At 42.0% G+C, this 22,463-nt stretch overlaps 1 protein-coding gene across 12 annotated transcripts in view; it reads right to left on the minus strand.

Moving 5' to 3' along the window:
- Positions 1 to 22,463, minus strand: part of KMT2C (lysine methyltransferase 2C) — a 244,175-nt gene that overhangs the window by 37,939 nt on the left and 183,773 nt on the right. For 10 of the 12 annotated variants that reach the window (XR_014796194.1, XM_084897474.1, XM_084897473.1 and 7 more), the window contains exons 28-39: positions 21,432 to 21,536; positions 19,904 to 20,083; positions 19,736 to 19,768; positions 19,516 to 19,641; positions 14,623 to 14,755; positions 14,211 to 14,425; positions 11,930 to 12,003; positions 9,945 to 10,127; positions 7,692 to 9,539; positions 6,622 to 6,914; positions 1,948 to 3,746; positions 892 to 1,003 (exon numbers count right to left, since the gene is read on the minus strand). Coding sequence is in view for 11 of the 12 variants with exons in the window: in XM_084897474.1 (XP_084753600.1) it covers positions 892 to 1,003; positions 1,948 to 3,746; positions 6,622 to 6,914; positions 7,692 to 9,539; positions 9,945 to 10,127; positions 11,930 to 12,003; positions 14,211 to 14,425; positions 14,623 to 14,755; positions 19,516 to 19,641; positions 19,736 to 19,768; positions 19,904 to 20,083; positions 21,432 to 21,536 (5,101 nt within the window). In the remaining variant the exon portion in view is untranslated. The remainder of the gene's footprint in view (positions 1 to 891; positions 1,004 to 1,947; positions 3,747 to 6,621; positions 6,915 to 7,691; positions 9,540 to 9,944; positions 10,128 to 11,929; positions 12,004 to 14,210; positions 14,426 to 14,622; positions 14,756 to 19,515; positions 19,642 to 19,735; positions 19,769 to 19,903; positions 20,084 to 21,431; positions 21,537 to 22,463) is intronic. The other 2 variants (XM_084897482.1, XM_084897478.1) reach the window with 1 other exon arrangement.

Genomic DNA, 22,463 nt, shown 5'->3' on the forward strand with positions numbered 1-22,463 from the left:
TGGCACAAATACTCTTAATTCCATAAATTCTCATGGTCAAACAACTCTTACAGTCTTCTTTAATGCATAATTTCTATTTTTCTGCTAATGGTGAAAAGATATACAAATTATCCCACTGCTAACTTTCCAGTGCCCTCTTTTCTATTCCTCTTGCCATTTCTTTCTGATTTGAGTTAGTTTGGGGACGTTAGAGCTTGGTGCTCAGGCACTTCACTGAAATGTCCCATGCTTTTCTCTGTATTGTTCCTCTGATGGAATAAAAAGTATTCACAGGTTTAAAGAAACCATCATCCTACCTCCAGTTTGACTACTATTTTCCTGCTTATCTTCTCATCTTTGTTTAGGATGAAAGATCTCAGTCCCAAGAAGCTCTTAGTCAGCTATTCTAAAGGTACTTAAAGAAACACACACTTAGAGATACTGATTACTCACGTCAATCTTATAAACCTATCATGTTTTATTACATTTACCCTGAAAATAAAGGAAATTGATCATATCCAGCTAATATCACAATAAATATAACTACTACTCATTCCTAAAACACAGTGGTTTTTTTCTTTATATATTTGAGTTTTGGAGAGGAAGTGAAAGGGAAAGAAACACTGATTGGCTGCCTCTGCCACCCCCCCCATTCCCCATCCCCACAGGGGATCAAGCCCGCAAGTCAAGCATATGCCTTAACCAGGAATCAAACCATGTCCTCTTGGTTCCTGGGGTGATGCTCAACCACTGAACCACACTGGCCGGGGTAGAACATAGGGTTTTTAGGTGCTAGTTCTAACCCATGAGCCATGCCAGCCAGGGCTATATCTTAAGTTTTTATCATGGACCACTGTCAAAATTATATGGCATTTCTTGATGTAAGGTAAGAATGAGAACATCGTCACCTACCTGTTCATAACCATCGGTGGCATGCCCATGTTGTTTTGTGCCATTACTTTATTGATGCCTTTTAGGGCCACCATCTTTGCTTTCATTATAGGATCCGTAATTGCATCAAAATCTAAAGAAGAAATATATTTTAACGTTACTAATTTCATAGTACTTGGTTCAAGTTACACTTAACTGTCACAAACATTATGTAATCTAGAGGCTTTTATTCTTTATTATTTAATAAGCATTATCACAGGTTTCTATACTAGGTAAGGAATGATGAGATGCAAAGAACCTTAACCAAATTTAATGGCATCTCAGTGACCCATCATTGAAGCAAGTTTGGATACCTTAGTCCTGCAGGAATGAAAATGGAAAGAAAGCTTATCAAATTTAAGGGGAATTACAGCAATAATCTAAAGTAGTAAGATTCTTTTCATCCAAACATTCACATGCTAATCAAAACTGCTTCAAAATATTAATGTCATGAGAATTTACAGTTATTTCCAATACTAAGGTATTCCACTAAATCAGTTATCACCCTTTGAGAGCAAAATGTATCCATTCTTGAGGACATAGCCTTGCAATAAAGATAGGCTACTGAGAAAATATCTCTTTGCATAGAAGTGAAAAAGAGAGGGGACAATATGCTAATTTTTACTCTTAGAGACACTCAGGTACTTATACTGCATTGATGTTTAGTGGGTCCCCCCCTCAAACTAGTAAGCAATTGGCAACAGTTAAAGAGCTTTATGTAATAATAAAAAAATAAAAAAAAACTGCCAAGCATTTATAGTACATAAATTGAGTTTGTTTCTATCATAATTTCTTTAAATTGAATACCTCTGAAAATAAATGGTTAGAAGAAAGGAACTAAGACGATGACTTGTTTCTGTTAAACAATAACCTAAGGACTAAGAAGGTTCTGAACCTCTTAACTGACCTGGGAGGAATCTAAACTCTTCATCACTGTGTGACCCTCAGTGCTCTAGTCCACGTGTCTCGTTAACACTGAAATCTGACAAGCACACCGCACACCACCCTGACCGCCACGGAAACCAAAGCCGTTCCTACCGATGTTGGGAAAGAAGGGTTCCGACCGCTGCCGGATCATGGCCTGCATCTGTCTCTGTTGCTGCTGCTCCTGCCTCTCCTGGTCCAGAAGGTCCTGCAGCAGCAGAGGCTGTTCGTCCAGGAGGAGGGGTCTCTCTCTGCTCTGCGGGGTGAGGGTCGGAGGAACCACGAGTGGCGGGGGTCCAGACTGACTGGATAGGGGCACAGTTTGATCTGTAGGTTTTCCTGCCCCAAAACCATGATTAACTGCTGAATGACCCTGAAGGAATCCCGGATTTACCTGCACACTCTGAGGAAAAGCGTGGTTTACCCTAGAGACTACTGTTACATTAGAATTCATGGTATTATCCAAAACGTGGCCAGGCAGTGTCATCAGTGGAGGGGGCAAACTTGGCATGTGACTGGATGCTGAGGCTGGCAACGTTGGTGGTGAAGACCCCAACGGCTCCATGTCTGGAGTGTCCGACTTCTCATTAGCAAGTAAACTGGAAAGAACCGGAGTTGACCCAGCTACGCCACAAGAGCTGGCTGTGTCTTCAGCAGGCAGCTGAGTGGGCCCGTGAGCGGCGGCCGTGCAGGACGCGGCGGTATCGCGAAGTGCCCTATCGTCAGGCAGGTCAGCCTCACAGGGCTGCGGCGGGGCCTCCTCCCCACCAGGCAGGTCCGTGTGAGCGGCAGCCTGGGAGCAGGGAGTGTCAGCGCGGCCTTTACCCTCATCGCTTTTCTCACTTTCACATTTGGTTTCCCCTTTAGCATTTGGAGACAGTACTTCTGTTTTTATCTCACTGGTTACAGTGGATTTTTTCCAAGGGGAATGTTTATCGGAAGGAACCACAGTTTTATCTTGCTCCTTTTTTTTTGGTTCAATAGATACACACTGATTATCTAACTTGTCATCAATTGGGACATTAAGGTCTAGTTCTGCGTTAAACACGCTTTTCTTATCTCCTAGGTCAAGTTCTGGATCTGTATATGCAATGATATCAAATTCTCCTGACTTTAAGAGGTCATCCAAGTTGGGATCATTAGTTTCCAAATTACCTAAAGTATCCAATTCATCTCCCTTGCCATCTTCTGTATCTAGATTTAAATTTTCAAGATCTTCATCATCCAAGTCTTTGACCTCAACCCCCTCAAGATCTTTAACATCTAGCTCTTTTACAGATGGATCATCAGAATCAAGTTTTTCTTCAAGACCATCAGAAGACTGGGCAGTTACCTGTAAACTACCAGACGGCGTTTCAACCGGTGTGGATGTCGACAAAGAGGCCTCTGAGAACTCCCCCCCGAAGGGGTGACTCAGGGACCTCATGACCATAGAATGGACAGGGTGACCTTGCCCCGGCTGAGAGGGTGGCACCTGCTCCAAACTCGGATGCACGGGCAGCTGATTAGGCAGACCTTGGGAAGGCTGTTTCATGGGGTCTGTGTGTCTAGGGCCTGGGAAGTCCGGCCGGGGAATAAAGTTCCCATGTCGTGGATGAGAAGGTGCCTCTAGAACGTTGTTGCCAGGAGCACTGAAGGGCAGCCGTGGCCGTCCATCCGGGGCCCTGTGCCGAAGCTCGATGAACGCCTGGCCGAGTATGTGATGCTGGGGGGCGGGCAGGCCTGGCGGTGGGAAATGCTGAGGAAGACCGACCGGACTACTCATTGGCGGGTTATTTAAAGGCCGGGGCATATCTACAGACATCGATCTTCTCAGCTGCGGAGGAATCCCAGGTCCTTGTATTTGCTGAGGAGGCACAAGGAAGCGTTCCTGACTTGACAGGGTACCATGACTACCTCCTGGAAATCCAAATCTAAAGGAAAAAAGAGCAAGTAGTAACACTAAGCATTACATTAAATTTAGAGTTAAGCTGAGGAAAGAAAATGTTTTATATTAAACTCAGACACAAATGTTGCCAAATACAGTGACTTGGGAAAGACAAAATTATCATGATTAGAAAGTGCTCATAAAGCGTCCATATGTACATAAGTTTTTGCTAAGTGAACCCAAAATGAACACTGTATCTGAGTCCCTTTCTTTTTTCTGCATTCAGGGAGCTCTATGGTGGAAAGTGACTGGGGAGGTGGGTGGCTGCTTGAATGAAGGTTGGAAATCTCAAGAATTGTCCATGAGAGACTTACTGGCCTCTGTACACAGAAGACAAAGGCAGAAGCCTGAGGACTGGGTGGACTATCCTATCTCTGTGAAAGGAATGAAGACAGGAGGCAGAGAGAGACAGAGAATAAAAGGCACCATCTCCAAAGTCTTAAAAATGAGTAAATTATCTATACTGTACCTCATTCTAGAGAGAAAAATATATAAAATAGCAGAGGCATGCATTAAAGTGAGAAAGAAAAAAGGAAAATAAGGGTAAGACTGTAACATGGGGGTCAGTATTAGACTAAAAAATATGTCTAATAAAACTAAAAGTCATCTTTTTTAAAAAAAATATAAATATATTTTATAGATTTTTTACGGAGAGAAAGGGAGAGGGATAGAGAGCTACAAACATCGATGAGAGAGAATCATCAACCAGCTGCCTCCTGCACACCCCCCACTTGGAATGTGCCCGCAACCAATGTACATGCCCTTGATCGGAATCAAACCTAGGACCCTTCAGTCCACAGACCAGCACTCTATCCACTGAGCCAAACCGGTCGGCTAAAAGAGTCATTTTAAAGAACTCACTCCTCAGTATACCTGGGCATATGTTTGGTTTTGATCTTGCCACTAGCCACTTCAAAAACAAACAAAAAATCTCGCTGACTTCATAACTCTATTTCACCATGAAAAGTTCCAGGAGAACATCCGTTTCATGTGGAAAACTCCACAAATATCCACAATGTAAACTAAAATAAAAAGCTTCCTCACTCATCCTGTCACAGGAGGCTCTGCCTGAAAAGGTGGTTACACTTTAGAGATTTAAAGGTGTGATTTCATTGCTGTAATGAAACGCTAACAGAGTCAATACTTAAAAACAAAGGGGTATTTAGGGTCTTCATTAAAAGTTTAAAAAAATCCAGTGGGATCAATACATTTAAATTACTTGAATAAATTATTTGCAAGGAAGTCCAACTGCAAAACTGGTGAGGTTTGGGGTGGAGGCAGGGAAAAAACACATTCGACTATCCTTACAAAACCATCTCCTCAGGGTGCCCAAAGTCTAGATTAGTTCTAAAACCTCTAAGGAAAGCACATAATACTCTGTGTTGGAAGACTTCTCTAAAGTTTACTTTTTAAAATTTATTTATTTACTTTGTTAATCTTCAGCTTGGGATATTTTTTCCCACTGATTTTTAGAGTGTGGGAGGGGGAAAGACAGAGAAACATCCCCATGAGAGAGACACAGTGATTGGTTGCCTCCTGCACAAGGGGGATTGAACCTGCAACCAAGATACTGGCCCTTGACAGGAAGCAAACCTGGGACCCTTCAGTCTGTGGGCCAATGCTCTAACCACTGAACCGAAGTGGATAGGGCTATGGTTTGTTTTTTATATATATTAATTCATTCTAGTCCTTCCTGACCTCAAGATTCTAGAATTCTGGACTATTTTAGAATAAAAACCTTCTTTCTAAAGGTAACAATAGGAAATGAGGAAGTAATTAAAAAAAAAAAAAAAGTTTAAATGAAAATGACATTTTTGGGGATATTTTTCTATCATAAAAAATTATACAATGTAAAAAATCCAAGCAAGCCCTGACTGGTGTGGCTCTGCTGGCTGAGCATCGTCCTGTGCACCAGAAGGTCCTGTGCATACCCGGTCAGGGTGTGTACGGGAGGTAACTGATGGATGTTAACTCTCACATCGATGTGTTGTTTTTTTTCCTCCATCTCTTTCTCTCTCTAAAATCAATATAAACTTGTATTTTTAAAAACCCAAGCAATATAAAAATATAAGGTATAAAATATCAACCTAATTAAAATGTTCCCAATAATCATTATCAACTTGTTGGGTATCATTCAAGATATTTATCTAGGCAATTATGTAGTTTTATACAAATGAAATTATGTTGCGTAGTCTATTTTTTTCATTCAATAAGTAATAAAGGTCTTTCTTCTCAATTATTAAAGCACAACATTTTAATGGCTGTCTTATATTCTGTATCACAGATATATCATAATATATTTAACCTTTTTTTTCTGAGCCTTATGCTCCTCAACCTCTAAAGGGAGTGTAGCTGAACCTTTGTAAGCGTTTTATAAAACACCTGAAGTGCAGAGAATAGTGCTTCACACAAAGTAATAAAGTTAGCCATTGCTTTATTTACTGCTATTACAGGGTGATATTTAGATACATCCTACCTTTTTTGCTATTTATAATCAACGGCTAAAAGAATAACGTTGTATAGATTTCCTGGGACACCTGCACCACTGGGTCTATAACTTCCTAAGTGACACTTCCTATAAGTAAATGGTATTGTATTGCCAAACTGTCCATGGTGGACAACCGATACATCCATGGAACTTTACCAGATTACCCATGTTTCCTATTATTAATCTTTAAATATTTTCCAATCTAAAGAAAAACGCAGTTTTTTGTTTGTTTTTTAATCCATGACATCTCATTAGTGGAAATAACACTGGTTATATCTCGAAGAAATATAACCAGTAAAAAGCACTAACAACTTCTTAATTACAAGTAAGTTCTAACAGCGATTTAAATTTGGCAGGAAATTAAACGCATTACCTAAATCCATGAGGTCTCATACCCATGCCAGTCACTTCAGGAGGATAGGGTCCACGAGGGTCCTTTGGGAAGACAGCGTATCTGGGTCCCAGCGGAGGGACAGCAGGAGGCCTGATGCTCCCAGGATAGGGGGGCGGGGGCCTGGAGAAGGCCTGGCTGGCACCCTCAGGCTGCCAGTGCTGCAGGGGACTGGGATGAGGCACGGAGGCTGCATCCTGGGAACCTTTCTCCTGCCGACCTGCCATCTTCTTCAGCTGTTGCTGCTGCAGAATGATTTCACGTAACTTCTGCCGCTAAAGGAAAGAAACAAAAATCACTGGGATTTCTGGTTACTAAGGGTTTTCTGGTAACTAATGATTCCAAAACATGACTATGGAAATGCTTAAAATATTTTTAAAATATATATTTCTAAAATTTACTTCAGCGAGGAAGGGGAAGGGGGAGAGAGATAGAAACATCAAGGATGAGGATCATTGATTGGCTACCTCCTGCATGCGCCACACTGGGCATGTGCCCTGACCGGAAATCGAACAGTGACCTCCCGGTTCACAGGTCAATGCTCAGCCATTAGCCACGCCGGTCAGAGTGTTTAAACATCTGAATGTTTTGCCCTAGGTAGGTAGCTCAGTTGATTGGAGCATCATTCCAATATGCCAGGGCATGTACAAGAAATCAACCCATGAATGCATAAATAAGTAGACCAACAAATCCATGTTTCTCTCTCTCTCTCTGAAATCAACCAATCAATCAATAATTTAAATGTCTTAATATTTTAAAGTTTTATGAAACACTAGTTATATTTAACTATTTAATAGTATAAAACAGATTACTTGGGGCCTTTTCCTTGCCTGGCAACTACCACACAACTGAAAAGATTTCATATTTAACAATTCCACTAAAACTTCATAAATATTGAAAATATAATAAATCCAGATTAATTGGCATTAATTTCACTACTTCCATTTTTCTTGTTTGCAGTATATAAGATAAAAATCTGTTACAGTGTGAGGGAATGAATAGCTTTTTCAAATAATATACTTAAAACATCCAAGAACATACAAGGTGTTTACCTGTCTCAATTTCTCTGTATCCGCTTGGGACATGTTGATGGTGTTGTGTGTGTCAGTGACTCCTGAGGTGGGTACCGGGCCAGGAAGTTGGGAGACACTGGAGAACTGCTGGCCTTGAGAATTCACAGGGGTGTTGGCAGGAGCACTGAAGTTCCCCTCGGACCCAGGCCGGGGCTGATCAGCAGCATCAGGAGCCATTTGACTTGCTCCAAAAGCATCAGCCTGGGGCCTTGGGGTCATTGGGGGCTGGTCGTAGGGATCCCGAGCAGCAGAGGGGGAGACACGGCTGAATGTGTCTGCGAGGGCAGGTCCCGGCGGCACAGGGGTTTGGGAACAGGCTTCGGGTGTCCTCACCACAGGGCCAGGTAAGGCGCTGCCTCGATTCTGTGCTGCCTGCAGGAACGAATCCTGACTTGGCATGAGGACAGGTCTTGTCACTGAGGACCGAGCAAAACCCTCTGAAACCCTTGGCCTTGGTGCTGCTGGTGGCTGCGAGTAAAAAACAGAGGCACCAGGTCTTGGTGTTCCCGGAGCATGAGCATATGGGTCAGAGTGCCTCTGAGGAGCTGCAGATGTAGCAAACAAGTCTGCTTGTGTAGGAGGCCTTGGGGTTGGTGGCTGCTGACTATACGGATCAATCGTTGGGGGCCGAGGAGTTCCAGGAGGCTGCGAGTAAGGGTCTGGATTGGAGGGAGATGGTCCTGAGGGTTGGGAATATGGATCCTGAGATGTTAGCCTTGATATGGTTCCAGGCTGGGGAAAAGCCCTTGAGGGGTGGGTGAAAGACTCGTTCATTGCAGGACGGGGGGTGAGGGGAGGCTGGCTATATGGATCACTCGACTGGTTATGAGAAAAATTATCTGCAGGTCTTGGTGTCAAGACAGGCCTTTCATAAGGGTCGACGGATAGCCGCCTTGGTGGATGTGGCACTGGCCCATAAGGGTCCTGGGAGGGCGGAGGCAGCTGCAAGGGAGCCTTAAAAGGTCCAGGACCACTATCCAGGGGTGCAGGCGTCAACAAGGGTCGTCCATATGAGTCAGGGATCCGCTGTCTTTGAAACGCATCTGCCCTAGGAGATGGTTTCATGAAGTGATCATTGGTTCCAGCTGCTAGAGGACCTTTCGCAGTTTGTTCTGGAACTGCAGGAGCCCGGGGCAGGCCCAAGGGTTTGAGAAACTGGTCTGTTGTCACAGGCCTGGGTGTGTCTGGAGGCTTCGCGTAGGGGTCACTACTTGTCGCGGAGGAAGAGCAGAAATCTCGGACGGGAGATGGCCTATTTGCTGCACCCTCACTCAGTTGAGGGGGCCTCGGTGCCGATACAGATACACAGCTTTCCACCAGTGCAGAATTCCTTCTGGGAAAGCTGTGGCCCCCAGGAGGCGGTCTTGGGGTACCAACCATTTTCGCATAAGGATCCACTGGAGACGGTGGTCGGGAGTTAGACGATCCAGGTGAGAACACCTGCGGGGAAGGCGGCTGAGAAGTCTGAGGATGGGAAGGGCTCTCCTGGAGGGGAACCCGGGAGGGCGTGGGGGGAGGAGGAGGAGCCTGTGGCTTTACAAACACATCGTCTGCAGATGAGGAAGTTGGGGTGCTGGGGAGCTGCTTTGTAAACAGGTCTTTATGGAATGATTGTGCAGGAGACATGTTTCCAGGGCCAGGCTGGGTGGTCAGGGGGCTCTGTATCCCACTGCTCGGCGTGTCCGAGCGCGACAATGCCAGCAGAGGCTGGGAACCAAACTGCTGCTGTTGCTGCTGCTGCTGCTGCTGCTGCTGCTCGCTCTTCACCTGCTCCAGCTTCTGGGTGGCCTCAATCTTCGCCTGCTGCTTACTCTTCTGGCGCATTTGCTATTAGGTGGGGACAGAGAAAGCAATCATGTGGACAGGGAAGAACATAGCTGTCATGGGGGCAGAGGCTGTTGCCTTTCTTCTGAAATTAACTCTTAGTTCTGTTGAGAGGGAAAGTGTCTGAGAACTGCAGTGCCAGGCGGCACCCACCTTGCATTCAGTCTCGAACAGGACACGTTACTCACCAGTCCCCTCACTCATGCCCAGGCAGCATGGCATTCTCAACAGCTCACGAACTTCCCAGAGCAGCTTATGTACATTTTATTGAGAAAGGAAAGTCTACTTTTAACCAAGCTTCTGTGTTCTAAGAAAAACTATGTTCTGAGGTAATGAGCTCTCTTTAAGCAAATACGCAATTTTGTTTGTTGATTTGTTTGTAAATGCATTTTGAAAAAATCCACATACCTGTCTAAATTTCCATTCCTGTTCATGTTCCGACTCTCTCTGCTTTAACGGATCTTTAAAGAGATCTGAGTCAAGCCGAGAGCCGGGGTCGCTGCAGTCTGGCTGCTGCTGCCTCTTCAGGGAATCATTTGACATCTGCACTTTATTGATGCGCAATGCAGCTCGGTTGTCTCTAGCTTTTTGCTTTGAAAAACGGATCAGAAAATCATCTGTCAGTTAATGTGAACAAATTTTAAAACATAAAGATAAAATGAAACTATGTTGATCTTTATCATATAAAAACAAGAAAACGTCTAGCTAAATAGCTGAAACAGCCTCGCCAGTTTTCTCAGTGGTTAGGACATGGGCCCACAGACTTGAAGGGCAAGGGCATATCCCTTGGCTGCAGGCTCAATCCCAGCCCGTTGGGGTGGTTGCGGGAGGCAACCAGTCAATGTGTCTCTCTCACATTGATGTTTCTCTCTGTCTGCCCCCTTCCCTTCAACTCTCTAAAAATCAATGGGAAAAATATCCTCGGGTGAGAATTAACAATAAATAACCTACCTAATTAACTAACTAAATAGTTGAAACATAATCCTTCAGAATTTACAGCATTCTGGGTGAAAGGACTGGACACCACCCACCTTCTCCCTTCCAGAATGGGTGTCACCATTCCTACCCTGAGTCAGGCTAGAGAACCCAGGCGTAATCAAGTATTGACTTAATAATGGAAGAATTTATATCTTGCTCAATTTAAGGAAAAGGAAAATATCAAATCTATCTCCAAATTTAAAATCTGAAATTTGAAGTTGAATACAAAAGAAAACCCATCTTGCCGAAACCGGTTTGGCTCATGGATAGAGCGTCAGCCTGTGGACTGAAAGGTTCATGCCATCAAGGGCATGAACCTGGGTTGCAGGCACATCCCCAGTGGGAAATGTACAAGAGGCAACTGATCAATGATTCTCTCTCATCTATGTTTCTAACTCTCTATCCCTCTCCTTTCCTCTCTGTAAAAAATCAATAAAATATATATTTAAAAAAAAAAGAAAGAAAGAAAACACATTTCAATGTTATCACTACCTCTGATAGTCCAGGTTTAGGCATTACCAACACATCAAAAATAATTTCTGCCCAGCCGGGGTGGCTCAGTGGTTCAGCATTGACCTATGAACTAGTAGGTTATGGTTAGATTCCCAATCAGGGCACATGCCCAGGTTGTGGGCTCAATCCCCAGTGTGGGGCATGCAGGAGGTAGCCAATCAATGAATCTCTCTCATTATTGATATTTCTCTCTCTCTACCTTCCTCTCTGAATCAATAAAAATATATATTTAAAAACAATAATTTCTGCTCCTTCCAAATAATTATTATCACTGACAATGTATGTTCTAAAGATGAAGTTGGAATTTAACTGTTTATATTTTTCAAAGCAATAATGTCGACTTAATATGCTTTAAAATGCAAGCAGGGATCCAGCTGACAATCTCAATTTGGCTCCTTGGGAAATAATTCGTCATCTGAACTATGAATCTTATAAATACCCTAATGGCTCTGGCAAAGCACATGTTTCAAAAGCTCCCAGAAGGTGTCTGGATATGTCCCTTCAAGTTCCAGGACAATTTTCTACTGAACCTAACAAAAAAAGAGCTTATTACAAAAGAAACAATAGAAGAATGCAACCTTAAAATTTAGTACTCTTTTGAAAAGATAAATCATGTTCAATTTAAAAATGAATTGAATACGCTCCTAAAACAACTGAGTTCAATCTTCAACATCCTGGTGCTGTTAGGTTGTTTCTAAAAATGTCACACTTTAAAAAAAGGAAAATAAATAAGTCACACGCAAAACTAAAGAGTTAGAAAATCCCTATGGAAAACAAAGCTATTTATGTGTTGCACAAGTATAAACATGTTTTCTGCAATGGCAAATCACTTTAACAACCTAAGACAATGAAAATTAGGCTCAGGATTATGTCCAAAGATGTAATGCAGAGGAGTTTAATACCACGTATGGTGCTCTTTCCTGGGAGCTTGCTTTTCTCCACAGCTTAGCAATCTGCTTCACTCTGGTAGTCCAGTCTGCAACAGAAGACAGCAGGTGTGTTTATGGAGCCCACAATAAGGACGTGTCACAATAAAAAAGCTAAAAACTTCTGATAGTTCAATGTTTTTTGCCCAGATTTTCATAATTTAAATTCTTTGTATAGTACAAGTTCATAGCACATAGTAAGCTAAAAACATACTTTCTGAATAAAGTGTTGCCTTATTAACAATCTCACATGTAGAGTTGGGAAGTATTTAGCAGCTAAGTTAAATTTAAGTCAAATATTAGAAACTCCCTCAATCCTGTAAGATGCTCTAAGAACCAAAGCTAAAAGTTTTGTAAAATACCTGTACTCAAGAGAAGGCTATCAATTTGACTAAAAGGAATATATTAGAAACGAGCATCTCATCAACATTTGTGCACAACAAAGAAATGCAAAGTCATGATTTCAAGCTATTTCTATGAAATTCATTGTCAGGACAGTATACTAGTATAAAATGAAGTTTAGGTAAGATGAACAGTTAATGGTTAATGTAGAAACAATTTATTTTAAAAAATGAAGAAAAGAGGGAGGGAGGGGAAAAGGGAGTAAGGGAGAGAGGGAAGGAAAATGTTTCAAAAAAGGTACTGAATGTAAATGGAAGTCAGCTGACAAATCAGCAGCTTTAACCTGATTTATTATGTGTATATAAATAAACGCCACCTTCTCTAACAGTAATCCAACACTTTCAGTGTAGGGATGTCTGTTAACGCAATGCATATATTCTTCATGTGCATCTAACCACACTTTATCTGCTGCCTACAGGTGAGCACATCTGGTTATAGCAAGTCATTTTGTGTCAGTGTAAACTGTCCTGAGAGCAGAGCCATAGTTTGTTTAATTTTCTTTAATGATTTCACTATGTGACTCTAGAACTATTGGATTACTGTTAGGGAAGGGGGCGTTTATTTCTATACACATAATAAGTCAAGTACCACCAGGAGGATGGACTGAAAGGGCACCTGCAGTGCACTTGCAGGTGGGCAGCAGCTCGGTCATCTAACTGAGCAGTGTGCTAACAGCCGGGAAGCTACTGCAAGACAGTGTATGCAAGACCTTTCCAATTCTGGTTTGTCCGGCAACATGAACGCAAGACAATATTCTACAAGTTGGTTTCATTAATCCAAATGACTCATCCTCTAGTCCAGTGGTTCTCAACCTTTCTAATGCCGCGACCCTTTAATACAGTTCCTCATGTTGTGGTGACTCCCAACCATAAAGTTACTTTCGTTGCTACTTCATAACTGTAGTTTTGCTACTGTTAGGAGTCGTAATGTAAATATCTGTGTTTTCCAATGGTCTTAGGTGACACTGCTAACAGTTCTCAACCTGTGGGTAGAGCCTAAGACTATTGGAAAACACAGATATTTACATTATGATTCATAAACAGTAGCGAAATTAGTTATGAAGTAGTAATGAAAATAATTTTATGGTTGGGGGTCATCACAACATGAAGAACTGTATTAAAAGGTCACGGCTTTAGAAAGGTTGAGAACCACTGCTCTAGTCCATAAGATTTCCAAAAGAGGTACCACTGTATGGTCTGCAATTTTTGTTCAAACAGACAGGGCACTTGGGGAAAGGTGCCCTGTCTGTTTGAATGCTGAGTTCATTTGATGGGAACCATACTTAGAATGGAGTCTGATACAGCCTAACTTTAACACTTACTTTTTTTTTTTTTTTAGAGAGAGAAAGGGAAAGTAAAATATAGATAGAAATATCAATGATGAGAAAATCACCGATCAGCTACCTCCTGCACACCTCCCACTGGTGATCAAGTACAAAACCAGAGCATGTGCCCTGACCGGGAATCAAACCACAGCCTCCTGATTCATGGGTGGATGCTCAACCATTTAACACTTCTGATTAAATTATGATATTCTGCTCCAGAAAAATTTTTGTATAGTTACACATACAACACAACCCTGACTTTATATATTTATAGTCTTTAAGAAAGGAAAAACAGATTTCATTCATTAAAATTAGCTTACGGGAAATATGCAAATGGCACAGGGCCTAGGACTAAGAAAATGCAAGATGTTTCCACCTATCTAGGAACTAGGACTATCAGGTTGAGCATAGTCATACTAGATGAAAATTAGTGATGACACATGGGCACTCTACTGTAGTAAAAAAAACACAGATTGTTTTACACACGTGGAAGCTGGTAACATAGACAGCAATCATATACCCAAGACATACCAGGGAACTCGTCCTTCAGGTTGGGGAAGTTAATGTTTGTGTAGAGAACGGGTGCAACAGTGGCCATCTCCCCCAGAGCCTCCTCCTTCTCCCACTTGAGTGTGCTTCTCTGCGCATTGGACATCGTATCGCTCTCCCCTTCCACAGGGGGAGCCGAGGAGGCCCAAGAGCTGTGAGCGTCACTGGCCATTGGATTAAATGCTGGGTTCTTATCCCTGGCAAATAATACACAATGTTACTTCATAAACATAACTAACTTTCGAGTATAATTTCATCAAAACTTATTATAAAATAGCTTAAATGATAGATCACAATACACGTAACAAAGATTAACGTCATGCACAATAACAGACTAACATTCATAAGACAAAAATTATTGAAGTTTCCACAGGAAGTGAAGGCTTGTAAATACCTGGCCTCGGTGTACGGGGATTGTGCTATGGCAGAGAACGCTCCCAGTCCACTTCCAGGAGGCAGAGAGTTGTGTGGGAGATGAGGACCGGGCCCGATAAGGCCATTCATGAGTGGCATCCGTGAAAAAACATCTTAAAGGAAAATAATAATTCAGTGTGCATATTATTCATAAATAATATAAAAGTAACAGAAATATTTCTAGATAAAAACTTATATTGCTATTTAATAATGAAGTTGGATATGGGTAATTTTTTCAGTATTATCCTGCAAAATATTGTTTAAAGAATAATTGGTCATAAATAATTGGTCTAAAATTCTGTTTACTTGGTTATAGTTTACTGGAAATAGTACATGTTTTGGAGTTAGAAGCAGAATTAATCGCAGTTTCTGTAAATGTAGGTATTCTGTGATTGACACAATGAATGGCCATTCTTAGCACTGATGCACAGTGACTGCTCAGTACATATCAGCACTACAAAAAGAACAAATTTAGGAAGTTTTATCAGATAATCTTCCCCTTTATTCAAAATTTACAAATAGAGATTCTTCTAATTTATTTATTCCCATTAATACAAAAAAACCATCTATGATTCTTAAATTGGCAATTTCTCTGAAACAGTTTCAAACAGGCAGTATTTATTTCATCTCCCATCATTGATTAGATCATTACTGCTAAACATATATTCATTCTGGTTTTGGCCTAATTTTCATTACTTGTGGTTTCAGCTCTCAAATGCATTCCTCAGTCGGGGTGGGAGAGGCCGATCAGGGGCTGATAGACAGTAGGCAAACCTTGTTTCCCCTATAACTCTCCTCAGCATGTTGCTCAAACCTTACTGTGATCGCTGTCCTTATCTAAGCAGTTTTCTAGCAAAAAAAAAAGAAACCACACAAAAACAAAAAACCTACCAATTCAGAGTCACACTCTGAAGTAGCAACTATATGACCTCTGTTGTCACAGCACTCAGAACACCCTGGGAGGTCCTCACTCACGTCAGTCAGTTCCACAACTAGAATATGGTCCCCTGTGAGCTTGGCACACTCGGTGTAATGGCAAAGACCCCAACCTGGTGACTTGGCCATCAGGTTAAAAGAAAAAATGGCCCAGCGCGGTGTCTTGTTGTGTGACGTGCTTCACCTAAACTACGCCTGAAGCACAGAGTCCCGTTCCTGCCAGAGGATTCTGAGGCTGATCGCTGGCAGGTTTAGGATTTTGTCTCAAGGACTTCTAGGTTAGGGCTTATCCCACTGAACTCCACAGCAGGGTCCACCGGATCAGGCCCCCACAACGACAGGGTCTGGAGAGACTTAAGTTCAGGCCAAGATTAGTTTAAAGAGTGAGATTTAATTCAAAGCAGAATGCTAACTTTCTTTTCTTTACTTTTTAAAAAAATCCTCATCCGAGGGTATTTTTCCACTCATTTTTAGAAACATCGACATGAGAGAGACACATCGACTGGTTGCCTCCTGCATGTGCCCCGACCAGGGCCTGCAACGGAGGTATGTGGCCTTGACAGGAATCGAACCTGGGACTCTTATTCACTGAGCTAAACTGGCTAGGGCCAACTCTATTTTCAACTTCAGCAAAAAGTAAGCTCCATTATGTAATTAGGATTAAAAAAAAAAAAAAAAGGCGTTATTAGAAATGAGAATGTGATCCATCCCCTAGCTATCTGTCAGCATGGACAAAGGGGAACTACAGCGAGCACAGGAAACCTTTTGCGATAACAGCAGCCATATATATATATATATATATATATATATATATATGTGTGTGTGTGTGTGTGTGTGTGTGTGTGTGTGTGTGTGTGTGTGTGTGTATAGAAAGCTAGTGACCAGACGCCTTAACAACTGCAATGACCGGTCACTATAACACCCACTGCAGCCACTGAACTGGCCAGATCAGGGGTTGGGGCCAGCCAGCTAGCCTCCAGCCAGAGGCCTGGATGGGCCTCTCCCACAGGGACTGAGGGTGGGGGATCTGCCAATTATCCCCCCGTGGCCCTTTCCCCACTCCCAATTGGCCCACAGCTCCCCCCCCCCCCACAGCTGGCCCCACCCAATTGTCCCCACCTACCTCAACAGGGGGTGGGGCCAACTGGCCAACCTTCTGTAGTCCCTCACCCCTGATGGGCCCCCACCACCCTAATCGGCTGGCAGCCCCTTCCCCCAGTCAGCTCTGCCCCCAATCAGCCTCCCCACTCCAATAAAGGGCAGGGCCAGCTGACCAACCACCCATGGCCCATCCACCAGGCCACTGGCCCCCAGTCAGCCCCCATCCCATCAGGGCCGGCCCCACCCCCAGTCAGCCCCCACCACCCTGATTGTCCGGAGGCCCCTCCCCCCAGCCAATTCCTATTGCCCACACACATACACATACCAATCTGGGTAAAGCTGTCCAGCCCACTGCCCAAAGCCCTTCCCCACAATTAGCCCTGCCCTCAATCAGCCCCTCCACCCCAATTGGGGGCAGGCCCTCCAGCCAATCACCCTCAGCTCCTTCCCCCAGCTGGCCTGGCCCTGTTGGAGCCCAAGTACGGGCAGGCAGGCCAACCAACCTCCTGATGTCTCCTCTTCCCAACAGGCCCAGCCCTGACCCGCCCCAATTGGGCCTGGTTTGGCCAGACCCCACCTGTGCACGAATTCATGCACTGGGCCTCTAGTTACTCAGGAAGCGCACTGCTCCATAACTGGCACTGTCCTTCAAGCTTCTTGTGCAGCCACTACTGGTCCTCACAGCCACCCCATGAAAGGGCTATTATACAGAGCTCATTTAAGCAAGAAGACCCCTCCCCCAGAAGTTCCATTCACTTGTTCAAGGGCACAACAGTCAATGCAAAGCATTTTTATTCTAATTAAGAAGTGGTCTCCTCCACCACCCTCAAGTCTACCATACCACCCAACCGGTCACATTAGTGTACAAAAGTAATCTTTTCTCAAGATGTGAATGGTAAGAACTGATGAACTGCTTAACTTTCACCTAAAGTGATTTCAACCTACACTCTCAAATCTTGAAATGCCCTTCCTTTGCCATCCCATGAAATCTCTTTCCATCATTTGATGTCTCAATCTGGTTTGTTTTTTCATCTTCTCCTAACCCTTAAAAAGGAGAAACATACAACTGCACATCTAATAAAATTTGGGTGAGTTAAGCATGTAACTCACTACATTTAATTTTTTTTAAAGTTCAAGATTCTGTACTCTACTGGCAATGGTGTACTAAGTCCTGTTAAAGAATTATCTTTTATTTCCACAACTTCAATTCTGCCTTTCAATTAGCATTGCAGACTGATCTACATGAAACACAAGTTTTCACTCAGCCCCAACCCTAATAAACTCATCAGCACAACTCTCCTTTGCCTCAAATTCAGTTCCCATATTCATGAGCGCTACCCTGCCAAGCTTGTGAGGTCATTTCACAGCTGTGCAGTCTGCAGTGGCTCAGAGACATGGGGAAGGAGCCCACTACCTGTCCTCACCATTTCTCACAGCTGCCTACAAGCTCTCTACCTCCAAGGTTTCTTCCAGCCCTGCCTCCTTAAACACCACCCACTGACCTCTCCTCCCTGCGCTGTTAGTTGTTGCCTCAAGTCTAGACATTAGGGTTGTAAAGTCCGGGGAGGGAAGGACAGCCTTACTCATCGTTGTATTCCACACAAACACCCCTGCAAAAAAGTCACCTCCTCAAAACCTCCCAAATGAGGCTGCAGAAGTGAACTAATTTAAATGATTTAAAAACCTTTTATAAGAAACACATCTTTAACTGATCTGATTTCTAAAGTGCATACTTTCAGTTTCAGAACACAGAGCTAGATCTTTTTCATATGTTGGGAAGAGAAATACTGAAGAGTTGTTACCGTAAACACTAGGAACGCATAGGGGGCAATTAAGGTAAGAAGCACTTTCAATGAGTGTTTTATACATATGTGCACAAGTTTAGCCCAGCAAAAAAATCAAGGTCCAGTTATATAGAAGCTAAACTAAAAGAAACTGAGATATTTTAATTATATGCATTATAGAATTTTTAGTGCATACACAAAATTGACAGAAAAGATAACATTCAACCGTTTGTACATTTTGGCAAATATAAAACAGTGTAATATCTTTTAATGAAGTATCATTATATTATTCAACTCAGCATGTAATGAGGCAGTGGTAATAAACGGGATGAAGAAAAATGACCTGTGCTCCCAACTCCTTTCTGAAGGGGATTCCGTATCTGCACCTCTCTCCTATCCACACTTACATCCCCTCCTTCTAGGCTATCCAGTTTCAGCTCCCAGAGAGGGAGAGATAAAAGCTTAAACTTACGGTATCTGGCAGCCAGTTATAAGGCAGTATACAAAAACTGATAAACAAAATAGGCCAATGTCCACAGAATTAAGAATTGGTTTCCCCTGAACGCATGTGCTGAGCACACACTCTGTGGCAGGGTACACAGTGATGACGACAGTTGTGACCTCCAGGAGCTCACAATTGAGAGAGAAAACCATAATACCCAGGGGTCCGTGTGCGGGCAGCACTACTAAAAACGGAAAGCACGGTGGCAGGGGTAGAGATAACAGGGAAACTTAGATCAGATCAATGAACACGAGGCAGCCAGGTGAGAGGAAATAGTTCTCCCAACACGGATGCAAGGTCTGAGCGAAGGTGGGCTGACGTGGGGAGGGGAGAGGGAGACACTGCCACCTTGTCCTCATGCCAACAGAGTGAGCAAAGGAACTTTGGTCATAAAGCAGATCATGAATTTCCAGAGTGTCAGTGAAGTGGATGTGTGAGATTAGTCTTTTCTATTGTCACAGTTTGTAGATGTTGTTACTAAGGGACAGGGTCTGCTTTAGTGAACCCACACGCTCACACACAGAGAACCACGCTTTTTGGGGTGACATACCCTGATTGTGTAGGGGTATCAGCTGTGGTGCAGGGGGAGGGGGAGGCTGTGGTAATGGAGTTGGCTGAGGAGTCACAGGACTGAGCACAGCAGTAAACAAGTCTTCAACATCCTTTCCTCCTAGCTCTAGAAAATACAATTATAATAACATGATTAAAAGTCTATGAAAGCCATATAGGGATTGCTACTTTTGGAAACTAAAAAATATGAATACAATTACCTGGAATTTTATATAACTTTCCAAGAATTGCTCCTAGGATAGATTAAATAAAAATATTAATAATTACCATTTTAATATACTGATACAAAATAGCATTTCATAGAAATCTTCAAAATAGAAGTTAAAATTATAAATAAGCATGCAGAAATCTTTGAAAATCATATTTACTCATGTCTTTTAGAAAGCCTAGCTGTAGGGCAAATATTTTACCATCTGTGACCATTTTGTCTAGTTCAGGACTAAGGATTCCATCCAGCTGCTCCTCACTTAAAGGTCGTGAACTCTGGTTGACACTTGGCTGAGACACAGAGGAAGGGTCATCGGCGACAGGGCCAATATCTATTCCGGCTGGAGGAACAAGGCAAAGAAATTAAAAAATGAATTCTGAATACATACACAAAATGCATTTCACTATTACCTGCATGAATACACAACAGTATGATTAAAACTGAGCAATGAAAAGCCTGAAATTCTGAATTAATCAAGATTCTTATATCAACCTGGGTAGTCAAAATTAATAAAAATTAGGCACAATGTATTTGTTAACTGGTGCTCACTTTAAGTTAAAGTTTAATCAAAATATATATATTTCCTGATTGATAAAGGAACACTTTTACTTCTGGTTATAAAGTGCTAATTTCTACAGGAAATAAGATAGGAGTCTAAGAGAATATTCTATATACAATATCCACTACACAGATAACAGCTTTACCTTGGAAATGGTAGTTCCTAATGCATAGTTTTACTATCAGAGGCAGCATGTGAAACAGGAGGAATACGTTTCACACAAATTAATGAGAAGCTCTAAAATTCTTATTCAGTGTTTAGTAAACACTACCCTCATGAATTTTAGCTGTAGATCATAATTTTGAAACATTCTTGGGTCAAAATACAAAATATAGATTGTGTTTATTACAACATGTTCTTTTCTCATAAAAACTGGTTTTTAAAGCAATATCCACATTTAAAAGTAGTCTACCATCTAATTTCTTTACCATGCTTTCTCAATATTACTATTTCATAAAGTAAAATTTAGTCTACTCTTATTTTATATTAAAAATTCTACTAACATTTCGGTAAAATTATAAATTATATAGTAACAAAAATAAAACCATTCATTAAAAAAAATTACTGAGAAAGTCACCCAAAGCACAGTACAGCTGTACCATGCTTTAGCTGCACACATAAAGGGGAAAGCAAAGATGGATTAGTGACAGATTAGCACTATCACAAATTCGCATGCACCTACAGGCCATGGCAGCGGAAATCACTATAAAAAAGACTACTCTAGTCAGCCGTCATCCACTGCTCAGGTTCTTACCAAATGGAAAAGGTGAGTTGTCAACCTGGAAAGTGCATAAATCAAGACCTACAAGACCCAAACCAAATAAAATGGATGATTATCATAGGAGCGGAGGCAAGGGACAACACAAACAAAAGAGCAAGACACAGGAGCTTTGAATGCCATAGCCTTCAATGTGATGCCATTAGAAAGACAAAAGAAATTAACTAACTTGCTGTTTCCCATCCTAAAGCAGGAAAGCCAAGGTAGATCAAATTATAAGATTGAGTTCTTTGATAATGACTCAACAAAAAGTTTTTTAAGTTTTAGAGAAAAGACTAAACTTGTTCCACATACATGCAGCCTCTCTCGCATGCTCTAAAACAGACACTGGGCAAACAACAGTCAATATACCTGAATGATCAACTGATTTTGCAAGGTCATCTGAAATTATTCCAAGAATGTCATCCTCTGTGTTTAGGACTTCGGATATATCAGCTAAGGTGTCATCAGCAGTACCTAAATAAAGGAAGTGTATTTTTAATGTCTTGACATTTTCCCAGATATTAAATTATAAAACACCCTGTTTCAGCCAACCATCTACTACATATCCCAAGTACAGCAGATGCTGAGTAAGTGGGAGGATCATAAAACATAAAGATTGTTACTTCTTTTTTAAAAATATATATTTTATTGATTTCTCACAGAGAGGAAGAGAGAGGGATAGAAAGTTAGAAACATCAATCAGCTGCCTTCTGCACAACCCTTACTGTGGATGTGCCTGCAACCAAGGTACAAGCCCTTGACCAGAATCGAACCTGGGACCTTTCAGTCCGCAGGTCGATGCTCTATCCACCGAGCCAAACCGGTTCAGCAAGATCATTACTTCTAAAATAAAAGATATTTTTCATAGAAAAGGTACTCCAATGTTTTGAATAACAAAATATTAAAGATAGGACCATTTTTATTTTGTGGCTAACTTAAAATTAACAATGAAACAAAGATCTATAGGCAATAAAAGTGAAATAAAATATTACAAGAAACAAAGCAAAAAAAAATCACTAAGAAAGTGACATCTCTAAAAATGACATCTGGAAAATAAAACATAGAAGATAAATAAAATATGAAAGGCAAACCCATTATTTAGAAATTCCCCATGTAAGCCAGAAACCATCTGGATCCAGTCTATCCCCTGCCCTCACCTAACATTGATAATTCATTCCTTCTTTATTCATTGAGTACCACAGAACCGAGGTTGTGGACTGTGTTAACAGACATGTTCTAGCCACCAGGAATATAGAATTGTCTAAAACCAAGTCCATTCCCTCACAGAGCTTACTTTCTCTGAGGGAAGGAGACAATAAATTACATCAGTATAAGTGCCATACACACTTGAAAAATAAGGAGACAGGATTAAGACACAGATGTGGGGATGCTGTATTAAAT

This window comes from Pipistrellus hanaki (assembly GCF_964339955.1).
Source record: "Pipistrellus hanaki genome assembly, chromosome: 10".
NCBI lineage: Eukaryota > Metazoa > Chordata > Mammalia > Chiroptera > Vespertilionidae > Pipistrellus > Pipistrellus hanaki.